Source organism: Erpetoichthys calabaricus, chromosome 1, assembly GCF_900747795.2.
Source record: "Erpetoichthys calabaricus chromosome 1, fErpCal1.3, whole genome shotgun sequence".
Taxonomy (NCBI): Eukaryota; Metazoa; Chordata; class Cladistia; order Polypteriformes; family Polypteridae; genus Erpetoichthys; species Erpetoichthys calabaricus.
In genome coordinates, this window is record NC_041394.2 from 115,708,830 (window position 1) to 115,726,961 (window position 18,132).

The following is an 18,132-nucleotide window of genomic DNA, read 5'->3' on the forward strand; positions in this document are numbered from 1 at the left end:
AGACAGACATATTCCAAGCAGTGGTTGCTGTAGTCCTTGCTTCCAGAATCAAACCAGGATGTCAGCTATTCTATTGGGGGTGTTTAGCTGCATGAGCACCTGTGATCAACAAAGTTGTAAGATCCACTGATGTAGTTATAATACCTGGAGTCACATCAGATGGCACACTGCGACCAATATTCAGAAGTTCTCCCTGTGTATATGCTATATGACTTTGAATGGTGACAAAGAATTTAACACACAAAGACAAAGACAGAGCACCAAACTACCAGGACTGCCATCCTAGGTGCCATCTAAGTAAAACATTATTTTTTAGCATTTTAATATCTGCCTATGGCTAAAAAAAAAAAACAAGGTTGAACATACAACTACTGAAAAACACAAAAAGGATTATTTGAATGACATCAAAGGTAACTTACAACATTTTAGATACAAGTGAATGTTTCCAGGAAATAAAACTAAAAATAAAACTAAAAATGTCTTTTGATAAAACGAGAGGCTTATTATACATAATAAGGAAGACAAGAGGTTTTGACCTAATGTAGTTCTATTCTCTAATCATGTTGTCAGAGAGTGTCAATATATTGCATGTTGAATTTCACTATAGTATCTACATATGACAATAACCCATGCAAATAAAAATTTCACTGTACATAATAATGACTCCCTTAAATCTATGACCCTATATTATCGCTACAAACTTATTTGTGTTGAGGTTATTTTATATTGCTCTTTTAGACTGCTATTAACTAACAGATATTACAGCTTTTGACTTTTTTTTTGAAGTTCAAATTACTTTCTCTTCTTGGAGTCAATCATGGCAATTAGTCTGTATACGTCTTCACATAAGATGACCCTGTATTCAGGCATCTTCTATGCAAATGTAATTGTCATTTTTTGCCCAGAGAACATACATTTTCAGAATACAGCTAATCTATAAGAATTATAATTTAGGCGTAAAACCACCCTGTATATACACATATAATTTTGCATATATGGCATTATGTTTCTCTGCTCATATTTTACCATTATAGTTTTGTATTTATGATTTTTTTTCTTTCATACTATGTTTAAAATTATTGTATAGAATGCTGAGGTAATAATTAGAAATGCACTTAATAAGTTCAGTTGGGGAATGACAGTGTTCACAGGATTTTTAAGAAAGGAAAGTGGACAAGCCACTCCCCGACAGAATGACACTGCATTTCATGCAAGTCCAGAGGTTTACTTGTTGATTTATATAAAAACTTTTGTGACTTCCCTCATCTACTACAGCCCGATGCCACATTTGCGGAAATTTAAACGTAGTCCATCCAGGATTAACTCCTGCCTTGAAGTTGGGCTGGGTGTTAAGCTCTGACTTTCCACGACTCTGTAAGATAAACCAGATGTATAAAATAGCTGGAGAGACTTTGGAAGTAATGGTCCTGTAATGGCCAGTTTGTATTCAAAAGGCCTTAGTGCCGCTGCTGCATTAAGAATAAAATAGAATGTACTGTACTCCAATATTTATGGCCACAATACATCAGTGGCATTGTGCATCACTTAATACAACTGAAATACTATAAACTATTAAAAGTAGGGAGAACTCATTGCTTACCTTGCTGTTGAGGTAGTTGATAAACTAGCAGAACTGGAGGGCCATCAAGTCCATGTACACAAGCATTGCAAAACAGAGAGAAAACAAAAACATTTTTAATGATAAGCTATGTTTGCTTAAAAAGCAAAAATCAAATAAACCTGATTTCTCACATTTAAGAAAACATACTACGCCCCTCATTAAGACATAGTTTCACTTATGAATATATACAATACACAGGCAAATCAAGATATACTGTAGATTTTAATATATTGCAAATATTCACTATATTGCTTACACTTACTAGGTATTCACTATTTCAAGCATACCTCTCTGGTGGTACAAATAAATAAAAAGAGTAATTTGAATTTATCGCATGAAGCTATTAAGGCTGGATTGATTAACTAATATAGTGCATGCTCAGTACAGATACTAATAATTAAAAACAATAGGCTACAGGAGGAGACTGTGCTTGATACCCTTCAGCAACAATAACAATTACTTAATTACTCCTTGCAAGGTCTGTGAATGTTGGCAGCAATAAAATGGAAATTATTTATTTGATGATTAATTATTATTATTATAGCATAGTATGTTTGTCTGGCATCTTTATCTATGATAACTTCCTTGGTCAGAATGCAATTTTTTTATTTTTAAACTTTTGGTGTATAGACATACTACGTGACTTTCTCAGTGTCATATAGTAAGTCAGTGGTGGGTATGTATGTGGCAAATTTACACCCAAAAATGTTCATATTTTTGATAGAGACTGATCATGTTTTTATCAAAATGGATTTAAACTGATTTAAAAATACAGCCAAGACTACTATTTCTAATAGCTATTACTACTTTACTGATTTTAAATGTATGACTATAAAGCCCCATTTCCAGCAGCCATTCCTTTGGTGTCCTAATGGTAAAATTCCTTAGTTTATCCTTAATTAGTCATGTATAAATGCTAATTACTTATTTGATAAACCTCTGTAATTGCATTAGCACTGCCTACACGTTATTCTGGTTCTGTTTTTTTTTTTTTTGCAGAATGAAGATTATTCCATGCAACAGATTGCTAAGAAACTGAAAATTTGGAGGATTTCATGTAGTACTAGGGTGTTGTACCATGTTAGCCATTATGAATGTAGAGAAAAGCCAAGCAAAATGACACCGTTTATTGGCTAACTAAAAAGATTACAATATGCAAGCTTTCGAGGCAACTCTAGCCCTTTCTTCAGGCAAGATGTAAGGAGGATTTCATGCAAAGCTGTCTATTACTGCCCTGAGAGAAGAGGACAGACGGGATCTAACCAGAATAGAAAAATCAAGGGAAGACCCAGATTCACAACTGTACATCAGATGGTAGTTTGAGAAACTTTACAGTATAGGTCCTCAGTTGCTTTCTTCCTTAAATACATACCAAACACCAGTGTCATCTACAGCAGTGATAAGACACCTCTGGGATATTGGTATAAAAGGCAGAGTTTAAAAGGAAAAGGCCATATATGAAACTAGCAAATACTTTTACAATAGGAAGAATGCTGGCTCCTTTAAAACACTAATAGTGTCAAAGCATCTTTACAAATTGAAAATTTTAATCATTTTATCTGATACATAACACTTAAATATTTTGGGCAGGACCATTAATCTATTACTCTCAATCAAGTGTCCTGCCACTTCTACAGATGATGTATAATAAGACAGTTAGCAGGTTTTAGGCAATCTTTATGTTTGAGAGGCAAAAAAAATTGCAACATGCCTCTAAAATAAGTTGTGTCTTCAAGCATTTTCTGATGCCCTTATACTGTAATGGCATTGACTTTAGCAACACAGTTGCTCGTCTATAGTAGGTATCTTCTCCTAAAATGATTTTTTCTTTATGTAGCTATACAAAATGTGAAGAGTAAGTGAATACATCTCTTCTTTACAGATTCATGCAGAATATAGTATCCACAAAGTTGGATAAATACTTTGTTTAGGATATCAGTACAGACTTCTTGCCTGACATGATCCACTCTAACTTTCAGCCACACTCACCGGCCACAATATTATGTACAACTTTTCAACAGCTTGTAAACACAAATATCAAATCAGCCAATCACATGACAGCAACTCAATATATTTAGGCATGTAGACAGTGTCAAGACAAAGTTCAAATGGGGAAGAAAGGTGATTTAAGTGACATTGAATGTGGCATATTTTTGGTGCCAGATGGACTGGTCTAAGTATTTCAGAAACTGCTGGTCTACGGTGATTTTCAAGCAAAACCATCTCTAGGGTTTACTGAGAATGGTCTGAAAAGGGGAAAATATCCAGTGGCACACAGTTCTCTGGGCAAAAATGCCTTTCTTGATGTCAGAGGTCAGAAGAGAATGGCCAGACTGGTTCGAGGTGATAAAAAAGGCGACAGTAACTCAAAAAACCACTTGTTACAACCAAGGTATGCAGAAGAACATCTATGAATGCACAACGCATCAAACACTGAAGCAGATGGACTACAGCAGCAGGAGACCACACCGGGTGCCACTTCTGTCTGCTAAGAACATGCAATTGAAGCTGCAGTTCACGTGAGCTCGCCAAAATTGGACAATAGAAGACTGAAAAAATGTTGCCTGGTCTGATGAGTCTCAATTTCTGCTGCAACATTCAGATAGTGGGGTCAGAATTTAGCATCAACAGCATGAACGCATGGATCCATCCTGCTTTGTATCAACGGTTCAGGTTCGTGGTGGTGGTATAATGGTGTGAGGGGATATTTTCTTGGCACACTTTGGGCCACTTGGTACCAGTTGAGCATCATTTAAATGCTACAGCCTACCTGAGTATTGTTACTGATCATGTCCATCCCTTTATAACCTTTATACTGATCTTCTAATGGCTACTTCCAGCAGGATAATGCACCATGTCACAAAGCTCAAATAATCTCAAACTGGTTTCTTGAACATGACAACAAGTTCACTGTACTCATAGTCACCAGATCTCAATCCAATAGAGCACCTTTGGGATGTGGTGGAATGGGATATTCACATTGTGGATTTGCAGCCGACAAATCTGCAGCAACTGTGTGATGCTATCATGTCAATATGGATCAAAATCCCTGAGGAATGTTTCCAGCACCTTGTTGAATCAAGGCCACAAAGAATTACAGCAAAAAGGAGTCCAACCCAAGACTTGCGAGATGTACTTAATAAAGTGGCCGGTGAGCATATAATAGATCTATATTTACAATGGCTTTAAAAAAGCTGTCTTGATGTCAGTATGAGGTAGCAGCATTATCAACGTTCAAAAGAAAAGGAAAGTTCACATTATGCAAACACTAATAAAAAGCAGGGACAGCATGTTTAAAGTAACCTCCATAGCAACTTAAACCTAACTTGTACACACACATACATACACGCACACACATATAATATTATACATTTACACAGATACACACAAGTACACATGCACGCTCACACAATGGCCTGCATCAATGTGCTTCTATAAAAGAAAAAAGGTGAAATTCAATTACCCACTAAAAAGTAAAAATTAAGTCTGCAATGCAGCATAACTAGATGAATTCTAATGCTTCTATCTTTTCAGCATCTTATCGACATTCAATAAATTCTTGTACATATTTGTTTACAGTACAAAATATATTAATAAACATAAATACAGTATACTGTACATTGATATAATTATTGTGTTGTCACATGATCAATTCTTGATTGTATGAATAAAACAAAAAATAAACATTAAACATTTACTGGAAGGAACTAAAGTCACACCAGACTAATAAATAATAGAGACACCTATTCAAACACATAGAGCTCTGTTCTAAAGTGTTTGGCTAACACAAATTGAATTAGACTGGGCAAAACAATCCAAAATTATTCAAAATGTACATACTGGAATACAATTTCTGAAAAGGTCAACAATCACTTTCTTAGATTTTATAACATTCTTTATCCACTATTTATCAGTTTTACATCTGATCTATGGGAATATAAAATTGAACAAGAACTAATAAAACTTCAAATAAGAGAAGACTTTTCAGTCCTGCTGCCTTGTTTGTCACAATTTTCAGTGAATGAGAGGATACTTTCTTCATTACTATAACATGCTAATTTGTTCCAGAATTCCAAAAGCTTTAGTGTAAAGATGGACTTCTCAGGGTCCATAAATTTACTACTTACCTCTATTTTAAACCACTGTGTTACAATGGATTTCACTACTTATCTGAAAGTAATATGCTGGGTTCACATTCACAGAGTCTTTGAAGATTAAATAAAATTAGGTGTGTTATGTATGCTTGTCTGTATAGCCTGAAATCCTGTAACTTCACAGTGCAGCATGTACACTGTAACTCAGTGAAATGCCTGCCTGCTCTATTCAGCCCACAGTCTACAAGTAACGTTTATAAAATATGAATGAAGAGCTCTGCTCTCAAAAATCATACATCATTTTACTGATATTAGTTTAGCCTATGAAATGTACTTTTCCCCATCAAGTTAGGTGTCTTCGTTTTATCATTATGTTGAAACAATAAACAGTAAGCACAGCTACATGAATGAAAGGATATTTTAATTTGTATTTCCTTCAACAATGTCAATATTTCTACAAAAGCATTATACTGAAATAAAGTGCTGACACAAACAAGAAATAAGGACTGACATATTTAGTTTTACAGATCACAGGACACTGATCTAAAACAAACAAGTAAATGAACATTAAATGAATGGAAAAAAAAAATTTCTTTTTAGCATTTTTTGCCACTTTGATGTAAAGAAGTCACCACTGAACAAATAAGCCTGAACTTGTTGAAGGAAAGGATGAGGAAACCCCAACCTGAAATAACAAGCTTCATTACATACAGAATACTGAAGCAAAAGGAAGTCTGGTTTCTTCTGATGCCCACCCACAATTGTCTAAAAACTTGTTGTTGTATACTTTAAACTCCTTAGCCTACATACAAAACACTAAAAACATTACAGTTTGATTTACAAATTGTAAGCCTTTTTTCTTTTTACATACCTATTGTAAGTCCATCTACTATATATTGGCAGCTTGCAGTTGTTCACAGAGTCCATTTTTACAGTAGCAGTAACTAGCCAACATGCACAGCAAGGGATCTGGAGACAGGAAGCTTAGCTAACCTACTGCGTTTCTATGATCACAAGGTAATTTGTACTAAGGTGTCATTACTCTGATAAGGAACCTAGCACACAAGCAGTAAGCCAGCCTGCCCTCTCACTATTCCGACTCCAATTTCATTATCAAGGCCTTCACTAAAAAAACAAAGCAACCTTTAAATTAAAATGCTGCAGGCATGCAATGTACAAAACATTTTCTTTCTTTTTCCACCAGCAAGGCTAATCTGCTATTGTTTGCAGCCTCCAAGTGGGCCAGCTTATACATGCTATACAATTTGGCATCTTTGTACAGCATTCGATTTTTTAAAATTATTTGTACTTTTTTAATGAGATATTTTCATTTGTTCCATTTGTTTTTGACAGTCATTAATAAGCTAGTATGAAACTACACTCAAATGATTTAGAAAGTTTTATATTAAAAGCGTGTGCTTGTGTTTCAGCTACTGTAAATCAGTGTGTTTTTTTGAACTCCTCAAACAACAACTTAAAATCTGGATGTACAAAGCTAAAACAATGGATAAAAAAGTGTTTATATCTTGAAAACTGGTCTGGTGAATAATGTAAAATAAGTTTCAGAAGGTTTTTAAACAGGTGAGAAAGATAAACTGGAAACAGCATTTTGGAACAACAACTCACAAGAAATGTGTCAAGACTTCACTTTCAGATGAGCTGAAAGGATCTTACGCATTTCTGATGGCCAGAAAGGCTCCACTTTTTATCTAGACTAAGCTAGGGGACATGGTACCAGAAAATCAATGACCATGGTGCACTGCAAACAAACAAACTATTTAAAAATGCAAAAATCTACAATGATATTGAACCAGATTGCTATTCAGCTAGTATTCCCAATGCTTCCACAATAGGAGATAAATTACATATTCAGAGGTGTTTTACGGTCTTATTTTACCTGTCTATAACACATACATACCTAAAAAAACAATAATAATAATGGCATGGTCCTAGATACCCTAGGTAACATATCTACATAACTACTGCCCTGAGAAACCAGCTTGAAATGGCTATACAGTATATCATTTGCTCTGTTTCTTGATCCATAAGCCAACCCCAGTTAGTATATTTCAATAACAAGTCAGCTGCCTTGGCAACAGACTGTATTCGCTCTACATCCATGACTGTGCAGCTCAATGTACTTCATTTGTATCAAACAATCTTATAATGCCACAGCAAATGGGCTGACCAGTAATAGCATCCATCCATCCATTATCCAACCCGCTATATCCTAATTACAGGGTCACGGGGGTCTGCTGGAGCCAATCCCAGCCAACACAGGGCGCAAGGCAGGAAATAAACCCTGGGCAGGGTGCCAGCCCACCGCAGGGCACACACACACCCACCCACCCACACACCAAGCACACACTAGGGACAATTTAGGATCGCCAGTGCACCTAACCTGCATGTCTTTGGACTGTGGGAAGAAACCGGCGCACCCGGAGGAAACCCACGCAGACACAGGATGAACATGCAAACTCCACGCAGGTGTGACCCGGGAAGCAAACACGGGTCTCCTAACTTCGAGGCAGCAGCGCTACCACTGTGCCACCGTGCCACCCCAGTAATACCAACAAGACCCTATATAGGAATCAGTTAGCAGGTTTGCCAGTGTCACAATCATATTCATGCAGGCACTGTGAAATAATGTAAAATATTTTTCAGATTCCTTGGGTAACAAATATCTACCAACATATTATAAATGGATAACACCAAGGTCATGCTGAAGTTGGCACAAGAGTGCCCCCACTTTCTGAGGAGCCTGAGGAAATAAAGAATGAATAGGATGAATATTCAGAATTTTTAATCATTGCACCACAAAAAGTGTATTACCTGGCAATAGCCTAGAGGCTTGGTAACAGAAGCACAAAACTCATTTATAGGAAAATTATCATAGCAAGTGACTTATCAATTGTTGACATCTATTGAAACAAATGTAACATAGTAAAGAACTACATACATAAAGTGTTCACATTTTTACCATCAGGGAGGTTGGTAGTAAGACATTTCTTGCTCCACCTAATTCCTATTCAGGTTCATCCATTTCTTGCTCCACCTAATTCCTATTCAGGATTAATCTTAACAGTGGAGTGCAAGTGTATACACATCAACCACCCATTGTCTGTGACAATAAAATTATATACATAATAAGAGGACAAATACAAAAAATAATTCAATGGTCTGGTTACATCATGACTTAACAAATATGACATTAAGTCAGCCATACCCTAGCTAATCAGTTTTGAAAGGTAATTTCTGCACTGAATGTTTATTTCATTGGAAATGTAATGAATACCTAACAATATGTGAGGCAGTGGCAATGCTAAATTTATTTGTCATTTTGAAATTCACACATTTCTAATACTACCTCTTACACTAATGAAGCATTGTTAATGGAAATAAGGCTTTGGGCCAATCCCTTAAGAACTTTCAAATGCAAGCAGCCAGTGTGGAAATTTCTACATTCTCTCTTCTTCAGCACTTATATCAGTCATTTTTAAAGTTATAGAATATTTATAATAAAAAATATGAATGATACATTTTAAAATACAATTCAACCACATTTCCACATGGTTCATGTGGAATGAATGTTTCATGGTTCATGATTCATGAAGGACCTACTGTATGTTTGGTCCTTCAAACTTCATTCAAGAGGTACCCATGTTCAGTCCTTCAAATCTTATTCAAGACATACATACAGAAACTTTAAATTGTTTGTTAGGAGTTTCACAAAATAAGCAATTCAAGAATAATTTAAATTAATTTACATTCACCTGTATTCCAAATCTGCCAGGTATTGAATTCTATGGTGATGCCTAGAGAAATCAGTCTGCTGTAACATCAAAGACTCATGGCAAAGGTGTCTAACTGGTGTTGTTAGAGAGGTCCTTTAGCAAAAAACTATTTAATCCAAAGACCATGGTGAAACAGTTTTCTCCTTACAAATGTACAAACTAAAGATCCTTACTTTGATCCCCATCATGCTAAAAAAAGTTGATTTGGATGGATTCTCTTTCCACTGGTGAGATACAATACATTGCCTCTACCATACATAGTCTCTTCTCAGGATCTACTGGCTTCTAAAAATTTCATTTACAAGAAGTGAGGTTTCAATCTGTGACTTAATTACCTTTAGCTGTGACTTTGTTAAAACCCACCATGTTATACAAGTGAAGTTTATTTTCTCCAAGTGCTGCTGTTTGTTAATGGACTTGTACTGTTATGATTATATCTTAACAGAAACTGCTCTGTTTCATTGCATGTCTACCATTCTTTTTGTGTTCAAAATGCTTTCTAATGTTTTTGCTGTTATAACCAAGATCTGGAATTAAAAATCATCAATTTCTCTAAATGGTGAATTAAGAAAAAAGAGATAGAGAACAAATATGGTGTACTAGACATTTAAGAACAACTCAACAAACATCCTACTGCATCAGCCTATTTGGAATGTGCATTTTTCTCTTACTTACTGAGTAACAACCCACACATTCTTTTAATAGTTCTGGAAGATGAATCATTCAAGGCCAAGGTGGGACTATAAAATGGATGTTGTGATGTAGTGATGAAAAAAAATATTTCTAAATGAAGTTCTGCATGAACATTGCTTAAGTCACCTGGCATGATTACTGGTTGAGCAGAAAATCCTAGGTTTATTTTAGTGTATTATTTTTTTTTAATCAAAGTCTTATAAAATGAGCATCATGACTAAATAGCAATAACTAAGCATTCCCTTATAAATCACTTGGAGCAGTGCTTCTCTGAGAGCAATCATTCCACAGAAAGCAACTCTTGATAATTTATTATACTATAGATAGAATATATAATATATATGGTGCATCTTTCAATAAACACTAAAGTAAAATTATTTACAGCAGACCTGCAGAATTGTGAGTGGGAGAGGGAAACATTTTACCTGTTATTCAATGCACTCTATGCTAGCTTACCACAGACTGAACAACACAATCTAATCACTGCAGTTGCCTTTACTTTCATTCACATAAAGTAGTCTTTTTGCTGTTTTATGTTATGATATATTCATTAACTGATATTTATAACAGAAATAGGGTCAAGGGGCTTAAAGCCTAACCTGAGATAATCAGCCACAAGACCATTCAGGTCAGGTCAGGTTGGGCAGCATGTATGGGTGCTGCACTCACCACACGACAAAACAAACCAGTGGTACCCAAGGATTCCCCAAAGAGACACAGTACCAGAGTCCTTGTCTCACAACCATATAGCAAGACAGGAAGCACCAGGACTCTAAAGACTTGGGAGTGCCACACACCTCTTTCCACTGACCTCATGCTCTCTCAGTCTTTCTACTGACATCATAGGAAGAGACACAAGAGACATACTGTAAATGTCACTGCCAAAGTAAGTAAACCTCTCGACAAGGTTGACACACTGTCCACAGACAGACACACTGCTGATGGCTGTGCCTAAGAGGTCATTAAAAGGCCTGGATCTTGTTTTTTATCCAGGACACTTGCAAGCCCAGACACTCAGACTCCTCGCCCAGTCTCTCCAGGGTCACAATCAGAGCCTCCATTGACTCGGCGAAGATCACAGCATTGTCAGCAATGTCAAGATCAGTGAATCTTTCTTTGCCAACAGATGCTCCACAATGCACTCTATGCACAATGCCCCCGCTTGACCCCATGACCATGCCCAACATCCAGTCCATGCAAGCATTGAAGAGAGTAAGAGAAAGATCACACCCCTGACAAACCCCAGAATCAACTGGGAAAAACAAAGAGGTTTTGCCTCCATTCTGCACAGCACTCACAGTACCAGTGTACAGGCTGGTCATGATATCCAGCAACCTTGAGGGGATCCTGCAAAGTCTCTGGATGTCCTACAGGGCAGCTTGATCAACTGAGTCAAACACTTTAGAACAAAGCCTGCAAAGAATTTTTTTGCGCTCCATGAGAACCCTCAGCGGCAGGAGGCAGTCCATGAGAGACTTCATTTTTTATGCCTAGGAAGTCTACCATCTAGGAAGAAGCTTGACCATTACAGGGAAAAATTAGGCACAAATCTACAATCATTCACAATGGGCCAATAACTCAAAATACAAATCTATGGTTTGGGAGGGCAACCCCCAGACCTGATGGTAAGTTTATTGCCCAGTGTACATAAGGTAGTAAAATAAAATTCTTACTTGCATGTCTCCTCAGAACAGTACTCATAATACAGTACCAACAAAGACATAAAAATAAACATAACATTTAACAAACCCCTAATACATAAACACATACATACACTGAGTTTTTTATGTTATAACATGTGCTCTTATGATTGGCTGTTCAGTAACCTTACAACCTCCGGATAAATACAGACCATGAATATACTGATATGACAGTGTATAGTCTTGTACTGTTTACTAGAAGAAAAAATTGAGTTGCAAATGTAACTCTTTTCTACAGGTAACTTACAAAAAGCCAGATAATTGGCAGAAGACAAATAGTACAGATAGGAGGTTAATTCTACACATAGTGTGAAGTCATCGATACAGTTCCATAGATGTCTGTGTTTTGATCATTACTATATCAAATTTATATCAATTACATGGACTTCTCATGACAATTTCAACTGATAATTAAAATTAGATGGACAGCAAATAGTGAGGAGGCAGCACATACAATTTAAAAAGACCTGGACAATCTTTAGAAATGGGTGAATGTTTGGAAAATGCAGATCAATGCAATAGTGCAACATGCAAAATTAAAAATTCAACATAGAGGGACACTATTTTATAGGAAGCGACCTCTAAAAATGATTTATCAGTTTTCATTGACAAAACATTCTCTTCATCTACACAATGTGTAAAATTGAAAAAGCTAATAAATGTTGGATTATATTATAGAGACTGTCTAAAAAATGAACAGACTTTATGCTTAGACTGTATAATGCATTAGTGATACTGAATCTGTCGTCATGTGTAATTCTGATCACGATGCTGCAGAAAGACATGCATAGCAGTGCTTGAAGAACAGCAGAAAAGCAACCAAGTGCAATCCAGGACAAAAAGTGAATGTCCAACTACCTATACATCAGGCTCAGGGAATTAAGCTCTCTTAGTCTCGAGCAAAGAAGGCCATGTGAGGGACCTAATCCAGGTCTTTAAAGCCTTAAAGACATTGATAAAGTTGATCCAGGAGAAATCTTTTGCTTAAACAGTGAATCACACACTCAAGGACACAAGTGGAAATCAAAGGAAAGTCATAAGAATCTTGAACAAACTACCAGGTCATGAAGTTGAAAAAGAAACCTTGACAACCTTTAAGAACATATCTGAATCAGAGAAATTTAGCTATTAGCAAAGCAAATACACTTAATAGACTAAACTGTCTCTTTTTTCCCAAATTTCATTGCCATTATGTTCAGCGGTACTCAAAGAAAACCATGCAGACACAGGGAGAATATGCAGACCACCTATCGACAGAACCCGCAAACAAAAGAAAAAAACTACCAACAAAAAACAAATACAGTAACTGTGAAACATGACACAAAATAAAATACCATCTTTTACAGTTAAACACTTATATTCACTAAGACATCAAGCTAATATTCCAGGATCTCTATCAAACAATCTCCAGATTGTATTCATAAACACATTTTCTTGGTTAGGTTTAATGTAAACTTCTGTTTTGTACAAATATAAAAAATTCTGATTGCAACTAGGACTGTTTTGGGTTGCTATGTTACAAAGGTCTTTGTGCATTCTGCTGCAATAATTATAAGGAAGTACAAACAGTATGACTGAAACCATTAGAAGAGGTTTATTCAAGAATAATTAAAGTGACTCACTCATAAAACAGATGGGAGCCAACGCAAACCTTTCTTGGTGATTCAGCATAGCTGCCTGTTAAAGCAGAGCCCATACAGTTTATCTAATGGCTTCTATTATTTAACAAAGAGTAATCTTCAATTCTTTACAGAGGTTAATGGACAATACAAATATATTCAAAGAACAGAATCTATAAATAGGTAAAGGAAGTTCACTGATTATGTAAATGATTGGCATGAAAACCAAGTCTTCATATGGGGAACTGCATGCAATGCATCTGAAGAATTCACATTCCTGGGAATACAAAGATGGGATCATTTATCACTACTATTGATTAGTACTATTACTATCAAGATCATTTACATGAAAACCTAGCTTCCTGATCAAACAATAAGTTCAATTAGAGAGGTCAAAACTTTTCAAAGGATGCAGTGTGAATAGAAAGACACATACCGGCCACTTTTGCAATGGCAATCCACCTAACCTGCATGTGTTTGGACTGTGGAAACCAGATCATCTGGTAAGAACATACAAAATCTTGACGTAGACGCAAACTCCAGTCTCTATCACTACAAGAAAGCAGCATTGCCACTGCACCACCTTGCTGCCAGTATTATTTTTTGTATTATTATAACCATCTGATGTCCTCAACACTGACCATCCATTACTCTATTCAAAAAGAATTGCATACCTCTGATAGTATGGCCACTTTACTCATAGCAAAGAGCTGTCGGTGACGAAGACAGCCTTGCACGTTGGCCTACAGGGAAAGCGGTCATGCGGGTGCCCAAAAAAAACACAGGCTAGATTGGTTGAGGGATCTGATGTACAAAATCAACACTGGCCCTGAAAATACCATGGATCAGAACAAGTGGAAAGAAGCATGACAAAAAGCAGATCCAGTGTCAATGCGGGAAGAACATTAGGAAGAAGATGAATCTATTCATATGTTTTTCTCTGATATAGGCAAAATACTAATGATAATAATAATCTATCCATCTTCCAAGATGAATCTATTCATATGTTTTTCTCTGATATAGGCAAAATACTAATGATAATAATAATCTATCCATCTTCCTAACCTGTAGCTGGAGCCAAGGCCAGCAAGCATCTGACACAAGGCTGGAACAACACCTAGACAGTTCACACGTCCATCGCAGAGCGAACACACACACATGTTTAGGCACTTTAGCAGTACCAAATCACAATTATTTGAGTATGCATCTGTCTGTTGTTATAAGCTATGGCAGAACATAACTGCTGTAGAAACAGAATTGCAGAAGCAAAAGTGGGATTATAAGCAGAATGTGACCGTGAAAAGACAAACACACAGGACAATTATTCTTACCTCAAGAAAATTAGATTCAAGAATATGTGATAAAATAATTATTTCTAGTTTCATTATCACAAGGATGCCTCATAAACAGAGAAGGCATGTTTTCTTAAATTGAAACCCTTCCTTGTTCAAAGTGGACACATTAGGTAAGTTTTAAGGGTTTTCAAAAGGTTGTGGTATTTTTGAAGTCAAAGTTATTACTTTAAAAATAAGGCATATATGCATTTACATGCAAAATTGTGTTCTAAAGTTAAGTGTTTCCTATAGATTAAAAAAAATATCTTGCCCGCAATGGAGCTTTATAATGGTGCACCCTTGGTAAATAAAAGCTTAAAAACTTACCAAACATGTCCAAGCCAGTTGCTGAGTACTAATCCACATCTTGCAATTACACACACATCGTAAAATCGTTTATACATGTCATTTTGGAACAAAAAAACACCAATATTATGAAATTAATCCATTTCAAAAGAAGACTAACTAAAACAACCTAGTATTTGTAGACTACTGAATGCAAATACTGTAATGAGAAGAACAGTTCTCTCTACACAGCCAAGAACCAAGCTGCAAAAATTTCTAAAAGGAAAAAAATACAATTCCATAAATCACTATATAACTCTCAGTCCATTCAAAAAAACAATATCGAACATTCCAATGAAATTAAAATACTTTATTACAACTGTTACTGTATACCTGCACCTTCAGTTTAAGCATCTTAGTGAAAAAGATTTCTGAAAAAGTGTTTGTTCTAAAAGTATTTTTTAAAAGTTTTTTTTTTTTTGTTAGTGAAATAAAGGAAAATGGCTTGTGACATGGTGAGGGAGAAGATAGATGCCCTGAGCTTCTCACCGTGTTTGGTTCCCTCAGTTCTGAGCTGTTGACTCTACAAGGTGGAATTTAGCAATTTCTGCCATTATTTACAGTACAGTATATGCACTTCTGGTGGGGAACACAATGTATTCATACTGTGCAAAGATATGATGTCAAGTTAAATGGCATCTTTAATCTAGTCCTGTCTGCATGAATGAACAGCCATCCTGTTTTGCGCAGGCCTTGTGCTTTTTACGTCTGTAGCTGTCAGTAGACAACCTTGTATTGAAGAAGTTGGTTTCAGAAAATAGCAAAAAGAACAAAGGCCTCTTGGTTCCTTTTCCTTTTTTGTTATATTTATATGACACTGTGCATCAGTTACAAACATACAGTATCTGTGATTGATTTGACTGGCACTCTATTTTTCACTATCTTATTCTCTGATCATCTTATCTCTTCAAGTGTCTTTATTTATAAATCTTAGCCTTATTTTGTCATTTTCATTTTTGATAAGCAGGCTCAAAATTAATATGCAACCAGATAAAGATGATGAAAATAAACTATATAAAGTAAAACATACAGATTATAAACTGTATCATGCAAAGAAGATAACACACTTGAGATCAATTTATCATTCATTAAAATGGTCAAAAGGCGAACAAGTGACATATCATGAAGTGAAAATGGTTGTTGATTTCCACAAATTAGATAATAAATATAAACCTATGATAGATATACTGCTTAGCACTATTACAGCAATAATTAAGAAGTGAGAAAAAAAAAATGAAACGTGGTAAATTTGCCCCAAGCACATTAAGGAAACAAGTAAGGGAAATTGTCAGCTCTAGTTTCATCTTGTCATCACAAACTCCTCAAATAAAAAAAACAGAAAACATTAATCCACATGATCTGCCTTCTTAGAAGCATTGCGAGAAAAATGCCTTAATATAGTATTACTCATTAAAAGATATTTCTTTTGAAATAACAACTGAATTTGCGTACAACATTGTATCATCCTTTGTGTTACCGGGATAAACTATAACATTCCACAACCCTGAATTAAACATTTGATTAGGGAGAACTGAATAATGGATGGATGGATGGATGTCTAACATTTATTTTTACCCACTTTTGAAACTTAACATATTGCTCATCATGTGCACTCTTTATTGTGTAAGGCCTGCTTTTTTAAGTCTTAATCAAGGGTGGCAATAATTCCTGAAGTCAAGATAAACATGGTACACTTTGGGTTAAGGGAAAATGAGATGTTGCATGCATAGTGTTACTTCAAACCTTTCACAACCTTTTAAGTATGTATGTGGGGATAAATTTGTATAAATTAAAATTAATAAAGTTTTAAAAATTTATATTGTATAAATCATTTATATTAGCAAAACAAAATCTTGTTGAAGAAAGGCATTGGATTTCAATTTGTACTCAAATGTCTGAATTCACTTAAGAAGTTACTCCCAACTGAAACACAAATTAATATATAGATGTATTCCATTAACATATGATGCTGGTCACTCAAAGCTGACTGCATTTAAAATCTGAAACCCCCTACAGTTTAACACCTAAATTTGTGATTTAAATTCTAATGAAATTGATTAATTGATAACTGCAGTAGATTTTGCATATTATTAACTTTCTACTGTAATTAAAAGAAAGCACAATTTGTCTAACAGCTATTTCCTTTCTAAATTTATAACACTGTATTTGGATCTTCCCTCAACAGACTAAATGTTTATTTCATTTCATTAAATAAAATAAGCATTCCTTAAATATTAAGTCAGAAATGACTGTTAACATATTCAACATATGTACTGCTTGGACATAAATCATGGGCTTTACAAATGAAAGCAGATTAACTCAATAAAAACAAAACTAAACGATTAAGTCTACATCAACCAAATAGTTTTTCTTTTGGTGATCCATTTTTATTCTTGCTTTATTGCTAAAATCTTGGCCTGCCCTCACATACTTGACTTGAATACATCTTTGTAGATACATTAATAGTTTCAGAAATCTACATGGCATGCCAATGCACACCAGAAAAAACAGTATGTTGCCTTAGTTGTTAACTAATTGTTACATTCAGACCCACCTTTTAAGAAAATTTGCTTTTTGCCCTGCCACTACAGTATTTTTTCTTACTCTTTTTTGTTCCAGAATGTGCCAAAGACATTTTGTTTCAGTAGAAAACAAAGGTCCTATATTGAAGATTCACTGTATTTTAACAGCAGCTCTAGCTTGTAAAATGGCTGCATTCTGAGGACTCAAGCACTAGCAACTTTTTTTTTTTTTTTTTAAATGGTGCTGATTTTTTCCCTCTTGAAAGCTGAAGAAACAAATGGCACTGCTGATTAGGCAACCACCACACATCTGCTGTATTTCTTTTGCCAGTTCTGTACTTTCACATTTCATTTCAATTGTTTTATTACTTCAGCTCTCTTTTGCAGCTGTTCTTGACAATGGACAAATA

The 18,132-nt window shown here is 35.4% G+C and overlaps 1 protein-coding gene across 4 annotated transcripts in view; it reads right to left on the minus strand.

Moving 5' to 3' along the window:
• Positions 1-18,132, minus strand: part of tulp3 (tubby-related protein 3) — a 470,805-nt gene that overhangs the window by 436,686 nt on the left and 15,987 nt on the right. For all 4 annotated transcript variants that reach the window (XR_007935369.1, XM_051929502.1, XM_028805530.2 and 1 more), the window contains exon 2: positions 1,601-1,633. Coding sequence is in view for 3 of the 4 variants with exons in the window: in XM_051929502.1 (XP_051785462.1) it covers positions 1,601-1,633 (33 nt within the window). In the remaining variant the exon portion in view is untranslated. The remainder of the gene's footprint in view (positions 1-1,600; positions 1,634-18,132) is intronic.